Here is a 23,599-nt window from a genome sequence, read left to right on the forward strand (position 1 = left end):
ATTTACCAGGTCTAAGAGTATTTTGGTGGAATCTTTAGGGTTCTCTCTATATATGGTATCATGTCATCTGCAAATAATGACAGTTTTACTTCCTCCTTTCTAATTTGGATGCCTCTCATTTCTTCTTCTTGTCTGACTGCTGTGGCTATGACTTCCAGTACTGTATTGAATCACAGTGGTGAAATGAACATCCCTGTATGTTCCTGACCTTAGGGAAATTCTTTTAGCTTTTCCCAGTTGAGTGTAATGTTGGCTGTGGATCTGTCATATATGACCTTTATTACATTGCGGTATGTTCCTTCTATTCCCACTTTGCTAAGAGTTTTTATCATAAATGGGCAGCCCATAAATTGTGTTCAGTGTTTTCTTTCCTGTTTATTTAAATCAAGATCCATATTGACTCTTTCTTTTAAGAGTCTTATCTTTCTGATCATCAACTGGTTATTCCTTTTAGGATAAAAATTAATTCCAGAATAGCAGTTCACCTGATTTTGCCAAAATAGCAAATTGGGGGAAAAAAATCTACAACTTAATTTGTATTCCCTATTTTTATTATTATGAGGCATTATCTTCTATATTCTTTGGCCACTGGGAACTGGTGGCAGAGCCAGAATTCAAGTTCACGTCTTGCCAGTCTCAAAGTCAATAAACTAGTTTGCTGCTACATCACATTGCCACCCAACTTAAACTCATAAAGTGACAATAGTAAAGCCACGGTAAAATCAATCAGATCCCCAGTGAATTAATCATATAATGTAAAGTATATATACATACTACATTTTATATTCTGCATAAAAACAAATTTGTATTTGAAAATGATCACTTTCTATATATTATATGTATGCATGGGTTGGGGAGGCATTCAATTAGGCAGAAGGGGTCCCGCCACTTTCCTAATAGAGTGAGAGAGCCTGTTACTTTGACCCCAAAGTAATGGCTAAGAAGGGCTGCAAAATGAGAAAGAAGACAGATTCCTCCTTTGCCTGGGCTCGTCCCCTGGCAAACTAAAATGTCTCATAAACAACATTTTTTAGGTATTCCTGTTTGGTGTCAATTAACTATCTTCTCCCCACCCACGGTCACTTGATTTGAGTTGACATTTCTACTTTCAAAAATTAAGTGCTCTAGAAGAGTGCTAGTCATTGTACGGTCCTTCACAAGGGTGGAAACTGGGAGTACATTAAGCAACTTCTACAGCACTTTAACACTGCCGTCACATCCAAATGCGTGATTGGTGGGTTCCTCTCGCAGAACGGAGTGCAGACCAGATCGAGCCGCACTGAACTTGTGCACTGAGTTCAATGTGGTATGACTGCACGGTAGTCAGTTCCAGTAGGACCATCTAAAAGTCTGTGACATAATATATGTTTTAAAAAAATGCTGAGAAGCTCACTCTAAAACTGGTATTTTCTTTAATAAACTAGAAAGCAAAATATAAAACTGATAAGTTTCCCACCAAAATTAACACTTGATTAAAAATATGTGCGTAAAACCCTGGCTGGGTAGGTCAATTGGTTAGAGCATCATCTCAATATGCTTACTTTGCAGGTTCGATCCAGGTTCGATCCCTGATCAGGGCACACACAAGAATCAACCAGTGAATGACGCATAAATAAGGGGAACAACACACTGATGTTTCTCTCTCTCTCAAATCAATAAATAAAAATTAAAAAATACGTGTGTAAATATATGTGTGTACACATACACACTCACACACTCATGTGTGCCCCAATTACATAAGCCTCCATTTATGAGGGGGCCCAAGGAATTCCCTGGAGTTATACAAGGGGTAGAGACTGAGAAGAGGCAGATTCGGAAACGTTCTCAGAGGATCACCAATTCAGAAATAAGCTAATGATTCATCCACTGTGTCATAAGAGAGAGTTTCAGAATATTTTTAGGTCATTTTATTACTACTGTAGAGGATGCAAACTTGAAAAACTCACTATCTATTTTATGTGAGTGTTCTGACTCTCTTTCCAGCAAAGCTGCAGCTCCCGAGAGGCACACAGAGGTAATCAGACTTGTGTGCTTAAAAAAGAAATACTGGAAACGTTTGAATAAGAGCACACATTTTTAGATGCCTTCATTTCGTGTGCAAACACCGTCTTCTGCAGATTCACCTACACAAAGTTGTCCATAGCCAGCGCTTTGTTCCCCACACCTGCAGGCGCAACCTCAATGCTGCTCAGTTATTTAGATCAACTGAACTACCATTAGGCAACCCTTTTAAATTGTACACCATCTAAGTCTGAGAGAATCCTGAGTTTCCTTCTGACATACGCTTTGGAAGATGCAATTTAGAAATATCTCTTTATTTATGCTCTTCAATTAGAAGCTTTAAATCACATTATTAGAACAAGAAAAAAATATCCTAAAAGAATATTCCAGTAAAATGCCATCAATTTTGATTTGAAGGTTACATTTCTATTTTACAAATGGGGGAAATCAATTGATCCTAACTCAAGTTAAAAGAGCAGGTTATTTTTCTTTTCTCTCCTATAAGCAGGATAGAAGGAAAGGAAGAACATTTATAACAGCCTTAATGTCTTATGTCTTCTATTTTGCAAATCTGAGTAAATCTCCCGTGCTAACTTTGTCAGCTAGGGAATAAAGAGCGTCATTTGAGATTCCATAGCTTAATTACGCTGATAAAGCACTTTTATAAATCAAACTACGAGTAATGGATATTCCTTAGAGAACAGTGAACCAGCAGCCATACAATGTGTGCTCTGGAGTTGGTATCTTGTACCCGTATGTCAGTATGAATATGTCAAAGCAAGTCTTGAGCCTCAGCCTGTTCAAGTCCAAATAGAAAGAAAAAAATATATAGTTGCCTGACCCACTGATAGAGTAGCATTATTTTCCAAATCAAAAACAGGAAGTGTACTCAAAAGTTGGCAGGACAGAAGATCTGAAACTAAAATTGATAAGACAATTCGGGTTGTATACCAGCTATATACCTAATTTACCGCCGTGTAAGGATCAAACACAGTTATTTCTGTGCTCTTTGCACACTGTAAATGGCTACACAAATGAAAATGCAATTATTATAAATGTGAAGATCCTAGTATTCGTTTCTTCCAGGCTGGTGGTGACAAAGAAAAACTGGAGAGTTGGGTATAGCATTCATAAAACCAAGCCCTAATCTAGGCAGAAGTTCCATTTAGAGATAGATCACTGCCCAGCCTGGGAAGTCAGAAATCTAAGACCAACAGAAAGCAAAGGACTAGCTCAAGGTCGCACCCAAGCTGGGATCTGAATTTAGATTTTCTTTCCAGCTCAAGGCATCATGCCAGTGTAAAATCGAAAGGCAGGTTTTAATACTTAGCAATACTTAAGGAACTAGAACAAGAGACAAGGAAATGAATGTGATAAATATTGAGTAGCTTAGTCAAGAACAGTTGAGTTTACAAAATATGCTGAGAAAAGCAATAGGACCAGCTCCCGATGCAAAAGGAATTCATCAGCGTTCGGAATCCCACTGTCCCTAATCGTAGAGCATCCTCAGCAGGGAATACTTAATGGAATGTAGGAAGCCTATCAAAAGAGGAGAATAAGCTTATTTATTCCCCTTCCTCTTGGCAAACTGAGGACAGAGGTACAGGATTTCTACAGCGGTGTTTCTAACTCTATCTTGACAGGTGCAACTATTTCTCAATAACAATATTCATGCTTCTTGAAGAAGCTCTTAGCTTCTTGCCTTTAACTGGGACTTACCTAGTCCTCTTACTCAACACCGCTGAAGAATCACACCAGCCTCAGACCCAGCAGACCCTACACTTTAACCCTCATGTTAACATTCTGAAGCTCTTCTCGGGCAACAGGCGTGAGGTTCAGGGCCACGTGCTGATGCACTGCCTTCAAATCACAAGACCACTTTCCCTGAGAATTCCTAAAACATCCATAAGTCCATTTTGGCAGATTTAGAGCTTTGGCTTCATTCTGGTGAAAGTCACGAATAGTGAGTTCCAAAAAATGTGGGCAACTGCTAAGAGGGGCTCGAGCCTTCCACAGAATGCCAGAACTTCAGGAGAACCAGTACCCCTAGAGAAAAAGACTGACGGGTAAAGCGGCTTCCATGAAGGAACCGGAAACTGCGTTAAACAATGTCAGATCATACAGCATATCAGATTTTAGTAAACAACTTGAAATAAAGTCAGCTAACCTTCTGAGCCTACTGAATTCTCTATCCATGTTATTCTGTTTTTACCTAAGTGTCTCCTTTGCAAACTGCTATTTCTGGGCTGTACTGCTGGTATCACAAATATAAACCCTTCACATTGTAGTTCAGAAAGGAGCCGTGGAGGGCTCCACATAAAGATTTTCTTGTATAATATCTGCGCCCTGGCTGGACAGTTCACTTGGCTAGAGCGTCATCCAGCAGCGCAGAGGTTGCCAGTTCAATCCCTGGTCAGGGCACAGACAGGACCAGATTGATGTTTCTGTCTCTCTCCCTTCCCCTCTCTCTAAAACCAATAAAATAAACATTAAAAAAGATTTTCCTGTATTTGTAATTAATATACCCACAATAAGACTAAGAAATACTCTATGTATTTTTTAAGCAGCACATATTATATATGTAGGGAGGGCTTTTTAAGAAATCTTGATTTAGTTTCAGCAATGAACTTAAGAACCCAGACATAAATTCTGAGGAAATGACAGCTTTTAATCGTAGAATGGCACTTCACATAAATCAATACTATGTAAATATTTCAAAATAAATTCCAGAGCATGTTACTAACATATACTGACTTTGTAAATGCCTTGTGGGGCCTCAGAGAGCTTTGGGTTTTAAATCACCAAGATAACCTGTTGGAACGACAATCTTTCCATTCCATTTGCAAAGATGCTAAAAGAAACCTGACATTCCCCTCATGAAGTGAGCACATGACTACTTCAAAGAAACAACGAAGAATATGCCTTCTCAGTCACAAATGGCAGCCCAGTGGGCTTGTGGGAAATATCCCCAGAGCCTTCTACTTGCTAAAGATTTGTCTCCCTCTGCCTGTAAGACACGAATGGGTGGCAGAATAATCCTCCTAGAATTGTTTTCCCAGAATGCACGTTTAAAAAAATAGGGGATAATTAAACGTTTAGAAACCCATTTGTCTGCAGGGTCAGCCAAAGGTATGTCTTGAAAAATTACGCGCACAGAAAGTTTTGGAAGCAACCGCCTCACCTGATCCCGATGTAAGAGAAAAATAAACAAAACTTTTAAGACAATTTTATCTAATACCCTCATTTTAAAGATATGGGAACTTTGTTTTTTATATGCCATTTACCCCCACCACAGTGAGGGTAGCCAGAGAAAAATGTTGAAAGAAAACTGTTTTTGAGTTATTCTTATCAATTTCTTTCTTGTAAAAACAAGACAATGCTTCTGCCAAACCGTTAATGTTTTGTAAAAAATTTTCTGGAAACCTTCCAGTGTTCAAATTCATAATGATTGTCAGGTTGTCTTCATAAACATTTAAATTATTTCTTTATGATGCTCTGTTGTGTGTTTGTGTGGGAGCCTAAGAAATTTTTTCCCCTCACAACTTGGAATTTTTTTAACGGGGATGTAGTCTAAAACTAAGAGAAGAACAAATACTTCTTAACATTTGATAAAAGCTCTCTCAAAAATGAAAACCTTTTAGATCTGTTGAGAATAATCTGAAATGAATTTTCTTTTATATTTTTTAATTCAAAAGAGCTAGCCGTGTCTTCTCTACCACTAAAAAGTTTTAAGTTGCTTTTTTGTAAATGAAGCTATTTAGAGAGGAAAACGCATGAGAAGATCTCTGTATTTAAATTTACCTGAGAGAGTCTATGGCAGGGGTTGGGAACCTTTTTGGCTGAGAGAGCCATGAACACCACATATTTTAAAATGTAATTCCGTGAGAGCCATACAATGACCCATGTACATTACGCATTATCCAAATATCCAATAAAAATTTGGTGTTGTCCTGACCCACAACCATGAACATGAGCAGTAGGAAATGAATACATTGTAATTCATGAGAATGTTTTATATTTTTAACGTTATTATTTTTTTTATTAAAGATTTGCCGGCCCTGGCTGGTTGGCTCAGTGGTAGAGCATTGGCCTGGCGTGGAGTCCCGGGTTCGATTCCTGGCCAGGGCACACAGGAGAAGTGCCCATCTGCTCCTCCACCCCTCCCCCTCTCCTTCCTCTCTCTCTCTTCCCCTCCCGCAGCCAAGGCTCCATTGGAGCAAAAGATGGCCCGGACGCTGAGGATGGCTCTGTGGCCTCTGCCTCAGGCACTAGAATGGCTCTCGTTGCAACAGAGTGACGCCCCAGATGGGCAGAGCATCGCCCCCGGTGGGCATGCCGGGTGGATCCCAGTCGGGCGCGTGCGGGAGTCTGTCTGACTGCCTCCCCGTTTCCAACTTCAGAAAAATACAAAAAAAGGCCCTGGCCAGTTGGCTCAGTGGTAGAGCATTGGCCTGGCGTGCAGAAGTCCCGGGTTCGATTCCCGGCCAGGGCACACAGGAGAGGCGCCCATCTGCTTCTCCACCCCTCCCCCTCTCCTTCCTCTCTGTCTCTCTCTTCCCCTCCCGCAGCCGAGGCTCCATTGGAGCAAAAGATGGCCCGGGTGCTGGGGATGGCTCCTTGGCCTCTGCCCCAGGTGCTAGAGTGGCTCTGGTCACAGCAGAGCAAAGCCCCGGATGGGCGGAGCATCGCCCCCTGGTGGGCGTGCCGGGTGGATCCCGGTTGGGCGCATGTGGGAGTCTGTCTGACTGCCTCCAGTTTCCAGCTTCAGAAAACTACGAAAAAAAAAAAGAAAGAAAGAAAGAAAGAAAAATACAAAAAAAAAAACCCCAAACAAACCAAAAAAAAAAAAAGATTTGTCTTTGAGCCAGATGTAGCCATCAAAAGAGCCACATCTGGCTCGCGAGCCATAGGTTCCCAACCCCTGGTCTATGGAAATCAGGGTACTTAAACATAAATTCTGTATACATGTTTGTGTGTGTACACGTGCGCACGCGCAAGTGTGGGTGGGGTCGATGGTAACTTTTCTGTCATAGATGCTCACTGGTTAGTGAATTACAACTGTCAGGACACTGAAGAATGGGGTAGAAAGTTCTGATGATGAAACTTCTCTGCTAACTACGTAACTGTAAATAATAAAAATCCATTGTAGAAAACTGGGGAAAATCAGCCGGAATGCTGTGAACTAGAGATCTCCAATATTCCCATTTCAAGTACTGTAACATCGCAGCCTCCCGTCCGTTAATGCTCAAGTGCCACTTCGCAGTCCTTACAAAGGACCTGGCTTATGATACCGTGCTGTGCAGACCACAGGTTGAGGGAACCCTTGAATATTTTTGGGAGCAAGGTAACAGAACGTGTTGAACAGGCTGGCTGGGGATCTTGGCAAATTAGAGTGTGGAAAGCCGCTCCGAAGAGGGCAGATTTAGGACGATGTAACATTTCATTCCTGTTGTGAACCACCGCAGCTACCGCAGCTTCCGCAGCAGGGATGGGTCTGAAGTGTGTAGGGGGGTGTGGTGGGGAGAGGTCATGTCTTGGTATTTTCAACATGTCACCGAGGACAGGTGCAGGTTCTGTTAGGAGAGGGACCTACTAAGTTTGGTCGAAAACATTTAACACACCAGCCAACACCAGTTTGGCTTCCACGATACCTCTTCATGAATTGAATGCAATTGAAGGCTTCCAACCATTTCATCCAGCTCAAAATAGCAACTTAGACCTAAAGGGATGGATACCTCTTGAGGAAAAATAGAAGCCAATCTATAAAAAAAAAAAAAAACAAGCATAACAAACTAAAAAGAAACCCTGTTTCTTTTCTATTTTTATCTTAGGGACATAGACACATAACAAATTAAATCAACCATCTCATGTGCACCTGGCCATAGTGGAAGGAGGGCCGCCTACCAGCTAAGAACCCACCATACGCCTGACCAGGCAGTGGCGCAGTGGATAGAGCGTCGGACTGGAATGCAGAGGACCCAGGTTCGAGACCCCGAGGTCGCCAGCTTGAGCGCAGGCTCATCTGGTTTGAGCAAAAAGCCCACCAGCTTCAATCCAAGGTCGCTGGCTCCAGCAAGGGGTTACTCGGTCTGCTGAAGGCCCGCAGTCAAGGCACATATGAGAAAGCAATCAATGAACAACTAAGGTGTTGCAATGTGCAATGAAAAACTAATGATTGATGCTTCTCATCTCTCTTCATTCCTGTCTGTCTGTCCCTGTCTATCCCTCTTTCTGACTCACTCTTTGTAAAAAAAAAAAATTTTAATTAAATTAAAAAAAAGAAAAAAAAAAAGAACCCACCATACTATTGCTAGAAATGAGGTGTTTTGTTCCACAAATACCACTCAAGGCACTGTCTATCAATGTATACATATTTGTAGCAGGTACACAGTCAGCTACATGGACATACTTTACTAAGTTAAGAAATTCAACGAGAGAAGTAAAAATAACAAGATGCAGGGAAAATGTCAATGTAACCCTTACAGCTGTGTAGTCTTGATAATGCTTGCTGTGCTCCTGATGTCACTTCCCTGTGACATACGCCAGTGGATACTGTCCACCATGCACTGTAGCTGCTGACATGTTCCATGTTCAGCATACACAGCATACATCAATAAATGGACATGTTATACGATGAGTCACCACTGGCTAAAAGTAGTATGTGATTGTAACGAAGATACGGGAATGTTAGCTCTCAAAGCTGGGAAACAACTGAACACCTAGTTCATTTCATTTCCAAAATGTCTGTTTTTAGGATAGCAAAACAGAAAAGGGGGTTGCAATTAACCACACATGTATGCTGGTTGCATTTTATTTTATGTAAATTATCTCAACAAAGTTGATTTCATCCAAGAAAAAATGTATAATAAATGAGCTCTAAATTTCCAGCAACGGTAAAATTCCATTACGTTCCAAAGTCAGGTGGTTTGCCCAAGGTTACAAATCATGCTGGATTATCACACATTCAACCTGCTGAGATAACTTTAGGAATAGGATCAAAGTGTATTTAGTCCCTATTGAAGGAACAAACACCTATTCATTGACAGTTCACAATTAGCTTTTTATCAGCCATATTTGTGATTTCCCGTTACAAAGTAGCTGAAATGGAAAGATGGCTACTTTTAGGTGAAAACAAAAGCTGGTTATAAAACAGAATGATCAAGCTTTTGTAAAAAGGTATGTATGGAAAATTTTTAAAGATGCCTACTAGATTATTAAATGTTAGTTAACTCTTAAGAGGTGGGTTATAGATGGATTTATCTTTTCTTTTTTATTTGTTAGCTTGTGTATATATGTTTCATATAATTTTTATATATATGTATTTTTAATTATTTTTTCTTTTAATACTTTTTATTATTCATTTTAGAAAGGAGAGAGAGAGGAAGAGAGAGAAATGAAGGGAGGAGCAGGAAGCATCAGCTCCCATATGTGCCTTGACCAGGCAAACCCAGGGTTTCGAACCGGCGACCTCAGCGTTTCCAGGTCGACGCTTTATCCACTGTGCCACCACAGGTCAGGCTGTATTTTTAATTTTTCTTTATTGACTTCAGTGAGAGAGGAAGAGGAGGAGAGAGGGAGAGAGGGGGGGGGAAGAAAACTTCAATCGAGTCCTGTATGTGCCCTGACTGGGGATCGAGCCGGCAGTCTTGCGCTTCGGGACCAGGCTCTAACCAACGGAGCTTCTGGCAAGGGCTTGTGTATGTTTTTAAATTTAAAAACTATGAAACAGTATTCATTCTATAATAATAATAATTTAAAAATAAAAGTCAATTCAAAGATTACAACTAGAGAACACTGTGATTCGAGTGGAAATTAGGAATGGACTGAGTCTGTATAACCCAAGGTTATGATCAGGAGGCCTACAAACAAGATTAAATTAGCTCTTTATTGACAGATTCCTAGTTTCTCTTGAAAAATCCGAAGTCCCAAGAGCAGCAGGCTGGGATGACCAGCTCCTCCTGCATGGCCACAGCCCACTTCAGATGACTGCTTCGTTTTCTCATTTGCCAAAATATAAGCATTCAAGTTTCCCACCTGTGGTCTCAGCGCTGCCGCATCATAAGCCAGAAATATTCTGTAACGGCTGAAGGCTTAGCACTTCAAATTTAGCTGATCCAGTTTTCTTTACATTTTAAAAGGCGTGTGTGTGTACATATGTGCGTGCACATACACACACACACACACACACACACACACACACACACACTCATCGCTAGACTGAAGTGACAAAATATTCCTTGAAATGCAATAGATATGTCTGGGTAGGATTATGTGACTTTTCTTTTCCATCCTTTTTATTTGTAGTTTCCAGATTTTCTAGAAGGAACGTGAATCATTTATAAGTGGAAAATTTTAAGAAAAACTCTTTTTTTGGCTAATATCTCCTAGCCCATTCCTTAATGTTTCTATAGCTGCAATTCAATAACCAATGGGGAACCTATAAGAGAAAGGCAGTAAGAGCTACAGACACATACATGCTCTACACACATTGACGTATACAGAAGTTATGTTTCCACATCCTCATTCCCAAGGCCTTTGTCCCGTAACTTGAAACCCAAAGAGTTCACGTCATGTCTTTTTTATCTGTAAATACATCCATTCACAAAAGAGGCAGGCTTAAATATTTCAGTAGTAGAGAAGCAGTGACTATTTTTAATTAAAACCAACAACTAGTTATAATGCGACAGGAATTCATTTCAGATTATTCCAGACGGAACTGAAACGGTATAGAGTGGGCTCTCCTCAATCATGAAAAAGACTGCTTTCCCCTTATTGAGAGGCTGTGTATCTGTTTAAAAAGACTTCCAAGTGATGAGGGGAGAAAGAACTGTCAGGCTCTCACACCAACACAGAACAAGCCACAGGAGAGAAGTCATTTCAATGTTCACACAGATGACCGGACAGGCATAGGAATTACCATGTTTCCCCATGTATAAGACGCACCCACGTGTAAGACACCCCTTAATTTTGAGGCCTGAAATTTGAAAAAAAATCAATGTATTGCATAAAGTTATTGAACTCAAGTTTTATTCATCATAAAATTCATATAACTTCTCATCCACGCAATAAAGCGGGAAATGTAAGTAAAAAAAAATCTACAACCACTGTATAAAATACACCCGGTTTTAGGGCCCTGGCCGGTTGGCTCAGTGGTAGAACGTCCGCCTGGTGTGCAGAAGTCCCGGGTTCGATTCCCGGCCAGGGCACACAGGAGAAGCACCCATCTGCTTCTCCACCCCTCCCCCTCTCCTTCCTCTCTGTCTCTCTCTTCCCCTCGCAGCCGAGGCTCCACTGGAGCAAAGATGGCCCAGGCGCTGGGGATGGCTCCTCGGCCTCTGCCCCAGGCGCTAGAGTGGCTCTGGTCGCAACAGAGCGACGCCCCGGAGGGGCAGAGCATCGCCCCCTGGTGGGCGTGCCGGGTGGATCCCGGTCGGGCGCATGCGGGAGTCTGTCTGATTGTCTCTCCCCATTTCCGGCTTCAGAAAAATACAGAAAAAATAAAATAAAATAAAATACACCCGGTTTTAGACTCCAAATTTTTTGGAGGGGGGGAAGGTGCATCTTATACATGGGGAAATACGGTACAAGCACTGGAAAGGCTGGAGAAAACAGCTTCACACAACGTTCGTGGTTTCACAAAACGGTTTTGCAGGGAAGAAATCAATAAGAGCAACTCGAAACAGCTTTCTTTCGTGGTGTGTGCGTGTGTGCCTTGTATGTGGGAGATTGCCATAAATTGTAAGTATTATATTTTTTCCATCCTTTTATAAAAGGCAGCAAAGAAAACTACAAAGACCTTTTGGCCCACTCAAATACACCGAATTTTCAGGAATCAATGGCATTCTAAAATTTACTTTTAAGGAAGCTCTGAAAAAAAGCAAGCTGATAGTCAATTTGAGATAGGAGTCAGGTTCGCCTTTTAAACAATCTAGTGGTATATATTAAGACAACAAATGATTTGCACAGTACAATGTGCTCTATGCTAAAAGTCATCTGTCATTTACCCGGGAAGAAACATGGCCGTTTCCTTACCTAAAGACTGGTAGAGCTCTGTCATTTTTGGATGGTCCCAGCAAGTTGTTTGGGTCTCGTGGCTAAAATATAAAAATACAAAGAGAGACTTTAGAATTTATAATGGGTAGTGGAAAAAAGGAGGAAAGAAAAAGGCCTGGTTTGCTTCTGAATTATTCCACATCTGTACTTCAAAGGACTTTCATGTGTAGTGTAGAATGTTTATCTTACAAGCAGAGAAGCCCCTGCCTTGGCTTTCAAAGGTAAAAGCAATAGGAACGTTATTTGGTAACCAGAATGTTTCTTTTGTGCACCCACAGGTCAGCTGCACTTCTGCTGTAATACAATGACCTTGTTATGCAATCAATAATTGGAAATCAGGATTGCTTCACCTGTCCAATGGGGAACATTCAGAAAGGATACTGACGAGTGTTATTCAACTCTGTCAACGCGAGATACTGGACCTTAGTTTCATAAATAAACCTCCTCACTCTCATTTGCTTTAATGGCCCCTTACATTTTTCTATTACTCTTTCTTTTCTGTATCCAGATCTCCTATCCATGATAGTTGTATTTCATTTCAGCTTAAGGTACATCCATTGCTCGACTAATATATCATACCTTCCCTCTTCCCATTCCCTTCAGAATGGCTTTTTAAATCGGTATGCTATATACCACTATACCTTTTCCTATAGTCCCTTGGACCTGAATGAAGCATTCACAGCTCTCTTCTATTTCTTGAAGTTTAGCTTAAGTGTGGTTGCCGGCTATCAGCTCCTGCCACAAAAAAAAAAAAAAAAAAAAAAAAAAAAAAAAAAAAAAAAGAACAAAACACCCTTGTTTCTCCTTCAATTACATGAATAAACCCGTGAGAGATAACTACATATACTTTTCCTTACTTTGGCCCATCTACATAAATCACCATAGCATCATATTTCCAGTTTTTAGGGATTACATGACTGGCTTTGATACAGTAAAACGCAGCCATGAATGATATTGCAGTGCTCGGCTTGGAGCCTATTCATAACCTTTGGGGAGAGGGTGGGGATGGAAAGAAGAGAAACAGCTTCAATGTGAACACCTCAAGGGGAGCAGAAAGTACAGAGGCCTCACATAGAAAAAGGAGTTCGGGAAGGAAACAATGTCAAGCGACCTCAGCATAGGTTTGAAATCTTAGGGTTGGATTCTGACTCTGTGCCCTACTAGCTATGAAATATGGGGCAAACCTGCTCACCTGGATTGGCTGATATAAATAAGTAACAGGCACCTTCACCTCCTAGTGTTCAATCCGTGGTCTGTTTTGTTATTACGTGGCTCCCAGATTCGTGCCCACCAAAAGCAAACTTTTTATCAGTTGATTATAACATAAGTAAGCCAGCCAAGCCTAAGATACTTTGTAGAGAGCAAAACCAACACCCACTGCGATTTACTTGTGTTTTTTAAAAAAAAATAAACAAGAAGGAGAAACATTTGCCCTAGCCAAGTGGCTCAGCTGGTTAAAGCATCATCCTGATATACCAAGGTTACGAGTTCAATCCCCAGTCAGGGCACATACAAGAATCAACCAGTGAATGCATAAATAAGTGGAAGAACAAGTTGATGTTTCTCTTTCCCTTTCTCTGAAATCAATCAATAAAAAAAATAAAGAGAAACCATTATTGTGGTTTGATAAATAAAATACGATCATGTCACAAAAACATGCAGAAAGTCCCTGAACCTAAAAGAGCGACAGTCCGATATTTCCCATTCAGTGAACAGGGAAGGCTACTGGAAGAAATTTACAAGAGAATGTTCACTCGGAAGGGCTGTCTCAGTCTTTTCCAAACATGTTCATTTCTGTTTTACTTTTCCTCAGAGACAAGTCACATTTGAAGAGTGTGACAGGGGCTTCTCAGTCGGGGAAATGTCACCAGACTAACATCCCAGTCTGAAAGGGCAAGGAGAGCGGGAGTTGCAGTCGACGCCTCAGGGGGTTTTCGGAACCCCCTGGACCACACTGGTTTACCGTCTGGACCAGAGGTAGGCAGGACCGGTACTTCACATGCACAGCACAGGGAGGCTGCAGCTGGCAGATTCGTGGAAAAATGTTGCTGGTTCTTGAGTGTTCTCTTTAGCTCGGAAAGTGCCTAATGGTGCAATTCCACACACAAGTGCCCAGCAGGAAAGGTGACCTGCTACCAGACCACCCTGCATTTAGGCCTCTGCATTTCCAAAGGCCACGCATATGTGGGCACCAGGGAGGAAGCGAGGAAGAAAAACACGTGTGTCTACACGTCCAGGCCAGGCCCTTATTACACAAAATGAGGACTATTAGCATTCCCTTGCCATGACCTGTGGGAGGGCTGTTGCCTCTTCAGTGGATGGGCAGAAAAAAATGCCTCGTCTGAGCTGACAAACCCAACCAGACAGAGAGACCAGCTCTGAAAAGCCACCATCTGTAATGGACTTCTTCAAATCAGAGGAACTTGGGCAAGAAATGCAATTGCAACAGCCCAGGGAAAATGGCACACCAGTGGCAGGAGAAGCCCCCGCAGTGAAGGAGGACTTCATGCCACCCCCTCCCTCCAATAATCCCACCCTGACTGTTGACATACTTACATTTCTATCTTCAGTTACGGAACTTATTCCAGTGGTTAAAATTATGAAAAGGATTTCAGAAAAAAAAAATTGTTTTAATCCAACAGTCCCCAGCTACATTGAAATTTTCTTTACTGGAAGATGGAAGAAATGTAAAGGCTTGATTCTCTCCCCGCCTCGTGTGTTACCTGATACCAGCCCTCTCTAGGTACTCATTCTCCAAGTACCTGCGATTCTGAGGGACCTGTCCAACCTAGATAAATGACCTCAGATAGATCCAAAAGCCGATGGTCGTTTACCTCCTTCCCCTCCAACACACAATCTTTTTCTTTTTAAGCCACACAGAGTAACTAGAAAAAACAGATTTATATTTCACCTTTGTAATCTTTGTCTCACTTAAATTGCAAACCAGCACCAAGCAAAAGAAGTGAGCACAGTGGAAAGAAGAAAAAAAAAGAGTGTGACTAAACCTCAAAACTAGAAAAAAGCCCTTTTTAAATCATTTAATGCTAAAAGTGATTAGTAACATAGCTGAAAGGACCAGATTTTTTGGTAACTCTATGATGAACCAAGTATTCATTTCACTGTATGTGGGTATTTGCAATGTGCTGTGAATTCAAAGCCCTAATGATACAATGTTGAACCCCCTCCGACCCCGAAACACTGTAGATAGGAAAGATGATCATGGACTGGATGATCTGCTCAACACAGATCTGTAGAACATACCCAACTTGTACCTTACAGGATTTTACAGCTCTGTTTATCACTCTTTTATCTGTCTTCAACAACAGTAGCGAACGCTCAGGAACTCCAGGGGCAGCAGCCCGGGTTTACCTGGGACACACAGACAGTACAGAAAAATATGCTGTGCAGGGGCGGCGGTGGTGGTGGAAGGGCGGGTGGCACTATTATTGGTAACTGTCGCCTTGCTGCACTTCACTTTTCATATGGGAAATACACTCCTCATACACTGCTGCCCAGCCAGAAAGGAAATTCGGAAACCAGTTCCCACGTTAGTTAGTGGGAACATCTTTGGTCAGTCTTCCTTGACAACAATCAGGCTCAACATAGATCAAAATTCTACGTGCACATGAACACAGAGACCGGCTTCACACGTAATCCTTAAAACACTCTTCACATCTTTAAAAAATGTTATTGCTTTTGGCCCTGCTGGTTCCAGAGCCTGGCATCAGATATGCCTCTCAGAACAGCCTTCAAACTCTGACTTCCCCCTTTTTTTACTATGTACAAACTCTAATAATCTCTCTTTTCCCTTTTCATTGAGGCCATAACAGGGACCTGATGCAAATTAAAATACAAAATCACTGGATGTGACAAAAGACCCTGGCAACACCTACTTGTCAATAATAAGAAATTAAATAATTACCCTACTGAGCCCAGGGCTGACCTAATTTCCTACCATACAATTTAAATTTTCTCTCACCTTCTTCAGTTTCAAGTAGTGTGCAAGGTTATTATAACCGCCTCAGAGCTGTTCCTGCTGTCAGTGCTGGAATAATCAGACTTATTGAAATTGCTTTTTTAGGTTCTTAAAAACAAACATTAAACACTTATAAAAAGTAACAAATTTCTACTGCTCTCTCCGGAAATGGCAGTTGCCTAATTAAAATAAGATTTCTTCTGCCACCACTGTTATTTGGTACTGAAAATATTCCAAACAGTTGTCTTTTTTTTTTCCTTTAAATATATCTTCCCATTACTTCCCAGAGAAGAAACTCTTCGCTAGGCAGCGGGATAAAAAGGTAGCGTTCTCTTGCGATTTGCAGAGGATTAGAGTTTGGCTTCATATATAATCTGGAGGCCATTGATCCACACACAAAATCATTTCCCTTTAATCTGGGGATCAGACTCTTTTTCTAGAGGAACCTTGGCATTTGCATGCTGAATGTTGAACTTGGCTTGCATGGCTGGGATACTGGCAGGGTGGGAATGGGAAAATATATTTCAAAGTTTCTGCTACTGTAGGGAGGGGGTTGAGAGGGGTGGGTGTCAATCAAAGCATCAGAAATCCTATTCTAGTCCCCATTTCTTTACCCTAGGATATTTAGCATTTCCTTCTGCTTGGTTCAAGCCAGGGCAAAGATGATTGCATGGGCGACTGTTCCAGCTGTTACTTGTCTTCGGTTCTATTTGCTTTTCGGGCTTAATTCCTACCCACCCTCAACTTTGGCCAAAGCAATTTCACTTCAGGGTCGTGTCCAATCCAAGATCAAACAATGATGACTGAACCCAATTCTACAGTGATCAAGGGTCAGAGACCTTTCATATAACCGTGTTGTTTCATTTGCTCTTCCAGCTTCTCCAAGAACAACTGTATCCTCCAAACAGGGGATTTGGCACAAGGAAATTTTTTAAAAATCTAGAAAAAGGGAAAGGGTGATGAGGGGTGACAAGGAGAGGTGGGAGGGAGACGGAAGCAGAGAGACCAGGAAGAGCTTGTTGGCCACGGAAAAATGTCAATTTTGCTTATAGACTTTGGTTCACCACTTAAATGGATTTTTTTCATGTTAAAGCTTTTTATAATTAATAAATGCCTCCCTCGGGCAACTAAACCCTTTCGATTTAAGCGTCAAACTTAACTTCAAATTCAACTGAGATAAACAAAGTGTCCTGTCTTTTTCATTGCTACGATCGGATCGGGAATGACAAACTTTGCTTGAAGACGAGCACCGGGACCTGGACAAACGCTCGAGAGGACACTCAGAAATGGCTCCACGCTCAACTCCAGGGGGCAAAGGAAAAAAAGAACCCTCGATCCTGTGTGTCAAATCCTTGACTTCTAGCCTTTTCATTGTTTTTCTTTTTTTTACCTTTCTTTCCTGATTTCTGCAAGTCTTTGGGTATGAAACCAACACGGTAGAAAATGCAGGGAGAGAAATGTCAGTTGGAATCCTCGGAAGAAATCAGGCAGAAAGTTGACCTTTTGGCACTTGCAGTGCAATGGGAGCTCGAGTCGCGCGCGCCCCTTCCTTCTGCGAGGTCGAGCGGCGGTTTCGGAACAGCCTGCCTGGCTCCCGTCCACACGGACAGCCCGGAAAGGAGCAAAGAGCTCTAGCTGCCCCAGTCCCCGCGCGGGGAGCGCACTGTCCCCTCTGGGTACGGTGGGAAATCAGCTTTTCCCCCCGGAGCCCGTCCCAAAGCCGGAGGGAAGGGGCTCCCCGCGAGCCCGGCGCCCAGGGGCAGCCCCGGGGCGCACCTGCAGCGGTGCCTCTGGGGACCCGCGGGGGAGGTCCCCGCCGCCCGCAGCGCGGGTCCAGCCGCCGCGCCTCCCCAAGTTTTGGCCGCCCCGCTCGCCCCCTGCCCGTGCCACAAGTGCAGGCGCTGCGGCGATCCGAGGGGCCGCGGGCCACTTACCCTTTGAGCTGCTCCCTCATGGCTGCAAAGGCTCCGCGGTCGGGGGAGGGCAAGCGGAGGAGTGAGCTTCCCAGAGCCGCCGGGCTCCCGAAAGTCGAGCACTGCCGCCGCCCAGGCTCGCAGCTGAAAGCACTGCGGAGGAGCCGGCGCGGGCTGGCGGGCGGCGGGCGGGCGGGCGGGCGGCGACGGGGTGGGCGGGGAGGGAGCGCTGCGGGCAGACGGGGTGGGGCCGGGCCAGGCTCCGCCCCCAGCCTGCTACCTGGGAGCCCGGGCTCCCGCAGACCCCGCGCCCGGGGCTTTCCAAACGGAAAGGAAAAAAGGAAGGAAAAGACAGACACACAGAGGAGAAGATTTAAGGTAGTCCCAGGGACCTGGAAGCCACACACCGCCCTGCCTGCACCCCCTAAAACCTCCAGCAAGACTACTTGTTGCCTAAATAAATGACCTAGGGGGCAGATGACCTCATCGCAGACCATGAAATGTGGGGGCTCAGTTTTCTTTTTAAGGAATGAAAAAGGAAAATCACCAGCATAATCCTCCCCCCTCCCCCAGTTGAAGACCAACGTGGTGAGGCTGTATGGACCTGAAATTCAGGTTACACTCATCAGGAGCTAAACGGGCTGCTTTACGAAGCATCTGTCTGTGTGCCGGCGAGACGGTGTGGCTCTAGTGCAGTCCCGGGACCGGCCAGTATCGGCATCACCTGGGAACTTCTTAGAAAGGAAGATTCCCAGCCCCAGCTCAGACCCACCGAATCAGAAGCCGAGCACGCTGAGGTTTGAGACCCACCGGTCTATACTCGAAAGACAACACCATCGCCAGTGATGGGGCACGGTTTGGTCTTTCAGTTTTCTTCTAATCTGAAAGGAAACCGTTCCCAATGGAAAATTTGATTGGAAAAGTTACAGTGCCTAGGGAATTCCAATATTTCTAACCTCCCCGTTTGCAATAAAGTGATACAGATTTCGCGAAATTATTTCAAGCTTGGAAATATTCCGGAGAAAAGAAAGCCTTCATTAGCACAAGAATTTTTCGCAACCTCCACACATCTTCAGTTAGAGTCCAAAGAGTATCTGAAGATAAACTCCTCTAGTGGTTTCAGTGTCCCCCTCTGTCCATTTATTTTGCTGGCCTGCTTCTCTTGTCTTTTTTCCAGCCTTTTCCTTTTCACACTCTTTCCTGGTTGATTCATGCCACCTCAGTTTGTAGTTCAACATACGCTGCCCCCCCCCCTTTCTTTTTAAATATCCTTTCTTTTTTACTCAATATTTTCCCGGTAGAATGTTAGAACTGAAAGGACTCTAGACATCAATCTCTCTTTTACGGTCTGCTACAGCGCGGCACAAGAGACAAAAAATACAGTATGTGAACAAAAGGAAGAGGGAGCGTTGAGTTTCTTCCCTACCCTGACAAGCCAAATAAAAATGGAAATGTTATCACTAAAGATACGTGCACGGAGGTACGATTGGTATTGCTATTTTAAAGCAAATATGGCACTGCTTCTGGCACTTTGCCTGATAGACTGCGATTCATTAGCACTGTGTTCTAGCAGTTCTGAGCCAGTGAGTTGTGGAGGCAGCTGCTATTCCCGTCTGAGGGGGGCACACTAGGATTCCATTTGCTTTGGGTCAGGCTGTCCCTTGGTCTAAGTGTAGATTCCAAGTCTGCCCCTCTCTTTGAGTAGGGGCATCAAATGTTCTGTGATGAGGAAGTGATGGTCTTTGCACTAATAGATCAGTGATGTCATATGTGTCAATGTGGCAAATCACTTAAACACTGTTTATGTTTATTTCAGTGAAAAGACAAACGACACAGCCACAGTGTGGGCACTTGTAAATCTTAGAAATCAATCTATAAGGTTTGCAACCCGTGTGGTTCTCGTTCTCTTCCTTTCTTGTTTTTGTTTGTTTGTTTGGCTGGTTGGTTGTTTTACACTTTTAAATGGCCTAAAGATTCAGGAATTCTCCTACGTGTCTCTAAAATATAAGAACTCATCTGTTTTCCTCAGGGTCTGATTAGAAAACTACTTGGAACAATTTGTATTTTTTTTTTAAAGAAAGGAAAACAAGAAATCACTATTCAGGTTTTTTCTTAAATTTGACAGATGGCAATATTCAAAAATATATCTTTAAGATCTTTTTTTCAACTAGAGTTATAGGCTCTTGAGGACTTGTTCCCGAATCTAGACGTTATTTTAGAAATTGAATACTAAAAGTATTAAGAAATGACACGGGCATCACAGCAACTGTTATCAATCTCAGGTAGATTATGAATTTTGCTTATTAGGGAGGAGCACTATGAAGAGAACATAATTTATATATCTTCTTTTATATAGTGATGCCATGGATGATTACATATTAATTGCTTATTTACAGTGGCCTTTCTTCTTATGTCGTTATTACTCTTTTGATGTGAACACAGGCATGGAAGGAGTACTAGGGTTCTGCCACCAGAAAAAAAAATCAGGTGGAAATCCTGCCTCTAGAACCTGCCACGAGGCGTGCTTGTCCCCAGTCCCACAGCTAGAACACGGCAGCGCAGGGATTGGAACTGGGCAGTCTGGCTTCAGGACCCCGCTCTTAGCCACTCCGCCACGCTGCTGTGGAGAGACGTGGCTCTTTCATTGTGGGGGAAGATCTGCGTTTTTCCTGTGTGCTCATAAGCAATCTCCTTGCCGGCCGAGAGCAGAGGATAGTGAATTTGGTAGAAATAGGGATAAGGAAGGGAGGAGACAGGATAAGGTCTAGGAAGGCAACCCTGTACATTTTTCTATATCCCAAACTCCAGTCTTTAAACCACTTATATGTTGTACGTAGTTTAGAAAAAATGAGGACTTCTGGGACCTCAGGGACTGTGCTGGATCCCCCATTCTCCCTCCAGCTCTATTTTCTGCCCTTGTCCACTAGCTCTGTGCCCCAGGAGGTTGGACCTCTGTGGATGGCACCAATCAGGCTCTCTTGCCTTTTGGCTTTTCTTTGCTTTCAGCCAATGAGAGGCAATGATGAAAGGCATATAGTGGCCCTGGCCGGTGGCTCAGTGGATAGAGTGTCAGCCCAGCATATGGACATCCCATTTTGATTCCCAGTCAGGGCACACAGGAAAAGCGACCATCTGCTTTTCCCCCCTTTTCTCTCCCTCTTCTCTCCCTCTTCCACTCTCACAGCCAGTGGCTCAATTGGTTCAAGCATTGGCCCTGGGCACTGAGGATAGCTCTGTTGGAACACATCGGCCTCAGGTGCTAAAAATAGCTCGGTACTCGGAGCATTGGCCCAAGATGGGGTTGCCTAGTGGATTCCAGTTGGTGCACATGCAGGAGTCTGCCTCACTATCTCCCTGCTCGCACCTAAAAAAAAAAAAAAGGCCTATAGCAGGAGATGAAAGAGCAGGTTGAGAATGCTGTTTGGGTATTTATTCGCTTCTTATTGGCCTTGAGCCTGCTGGTGGCTGAGTCCTTTTACCCTCGGCCACAAGTCTTACTGAACAGTCATTTCTACAGCAACAGCACTCTCCAGGTTCCTTGAACCATTCCCTTTCGCCGCCCTTGTTCTTTCCCCTACCTTGGCCAGGCTTTTGTGAAAAGCCTCTCTATTATATTCCTTTCAAGTACCACATTGAAACGTACCATTGGATTTTCCAATAGTCCTGACCAAACAGGGAGCGACCCAGTCAAAGCCATACCTGAGGCACTCGACAAAATGCAGAGTAGGAACCACTGATGGAGGAGAATGGTAATTCTACCTGTTGGAGCTGAAAAGGAGACTAGGCTCATTCACTGGACAAATATTTCTAGGGGCCTCCTCTGTGGTCTGAAAGGAGCTTCTGGCTGTTGGGGACAAAGACAAGTCAATAATTAGGACTGTAGGTAAAGAGGCCACAAGCAGCTTCTTTCCAAGACCTTCAATGATCTGCTTGGTCTTTGGGAAGGAATGTCGGGCCGGAGACTGGAAAGGTAGTGGGCAACCTGAGAAGGACCTAGTGTGGTGATCCTGAGCTTTTTCTCTTTTAAATTTTTATTTATTGATTTTGGAGAGAGAGAAAGAAAGAGAGAGAGAGAGAGAGAGAGAGACAGGAACATCAATTTGTTCCTGTAGGTGCCCTGACCGGGGATCAAACCCGCAACCTCTGCACTTCAGGACGATGCTCTACCAACTGAGCAGTCTGGCCAGGGTTAGGGGAGCTTATCAAAGAAGAAATTTAAGCATGAGTGTGCCTCTGTCAGATCTGTCTTTTTTCAAAGCTGCTCAGGCAATGGCGTGGGGCTGGAGCAGAAGAGTTTGGAATTAGGAGACCAGGCACAGATGAGTGTGTAAGGTCGGTGGATGAGGGATGGTCACGTGGGGAACTCAGACCCGCCCACTTTGGCTAGGACCGCCCACAATCAAGCCCGCCAAAGGAAGCTTCCCAGGAACCATTTGGAAAGAAGCGATGGTCTGCCAGCCAGTGAAATTTCACCACGTCATAGTAGCTCCACTTCCCTAGAGGGATCCTTTAAATATCTCCCACTCGGTTTAATCTGTGCAACTTCCCTAGCCTCCATCTTTCTTTCCTGGGGGCCAGGGAACCTTGCTGGGCAGAGTGTGCGCTCTGTACTCAATAAAGCCATTTATTATTCCACACTTTGCGGCTCTGGCCCTCTTCCTTCCTTCTCAGTGGGGAAAAATACCTTACAGAGTGCAGTAGGAGGAGGACCTGAAGATGGCAGTGGCAGAGAGTGGAGAAATAATAAAATAAGGAAAACACTACGGAATTGACTGATTGGATGTATGAGTATAAAAGAGGGAAGACCGAGGATGATGATCCTCAGCTTGACCACCACTAGAATCACCTGGGGAGCGCTGAGAAATGAGGGTGCCTGGGTCTCACCACCTGGAAAGCTGACTTAGTCAGCCCTGGGCACCACGATGCTGAGACTCACGGGCTGATTCTTACACACAGCTGAGTTCGAAGGCCACTATTCTAGGGTGACTCCCAAGATTGGATGAGTGATACCCACCAAACTAAGAATTTCAGGAGAAGGGGTCAGGTTCAGGCAAAAGAGGATCAGGGCGAGATGGTGAGTTTGAGGTGGCAGTGTGATATAAAAGGGAAAAGATGCAAGGGGTAGTTGTATATCTCCGTTGTATATCTCAGTCTGGAGCCCCGAGGGAAGATGTCTGAGTTGGAGTTATCCATCTGGAATTCAGTGTTGTAGGCTGTGGGTTTGGCTGAGCCCACCCAGTGGAGAGTGCGAAGGGCCCAGGGCAGAGGCCAGGTGCTCCGATCTCCCACAAACACTTCCTTTTCCCTGTCAAGTGTTGGACTGATCTGACCAGTGTCAGAATGAGGAACAGAAAGGGGAAGGGAAAATACAGAGAATGGTATACACTGGACACTTGCCTGGGGGTGGCCTTGAGGTTACACACACACACACACACACACACACACACACACACACACCCATCCTGAGGGTCCAGCTTCCCTCTACCTCAGAGAATCTCTACCTGAACTGCTTTCTATTTTTATAAAAATCCATTTGCATATAGATATTGCTCCAATTAAGCGTAAGACATATTTTATAGTAAGATTTCAACATTTGGCTGTCCAGTAAACACATCAGGATATTCCATGTTTCTCTTTGCACAGTACAAGTATTAGC

General features: G+C 43.5%; 1 protein-coding gene across 10 annotated transcripts in view; it reads right to left on the reverse strand.

Annotated features, from left to right (window-relative positions):
• Positions 1–23,599, reverse strand: part of DMD (dystrophin) — a 1,890,745-nt gene that overhangs the window by 148,637 nt on the left and 1,718,509 nt on the right. For 8 of the 10 annotated variants that reach the window (XM_066356826.1, XM_066356825.1, XM_066356822.1 and 5 more), the window contains one exon: positions 12,034–12,095. In XM_066356826.1, coding sequence (XP_066212923.1) covers positions 12,034–12,095 — 62 coding nt within the window. Of the gene's footprint in view, positions 1–12,033; positions 12,096–17,964; positions 18,116–23,599 lie in introns of those variants that run through there. The other 2 variants (XM_066356830.1, XM_066356829.1) reach the window with 1 other exon arrangement.

This window comes from Saccopteryx leptura, chromosome X (assembly GCF_036850995.1).
Source record: "Saccopteryx leptura isolate mSacLep1 chromosome X, mSacLep1_pri_phased_curated, whole genome shotgun sequence".
Lineage (NCBI taxonomy): Eukaryota > Metazoa > Chordata > Mammalia > Chiroptera > Emballonuridae > Saccopteryx > Saccopteryx leptura.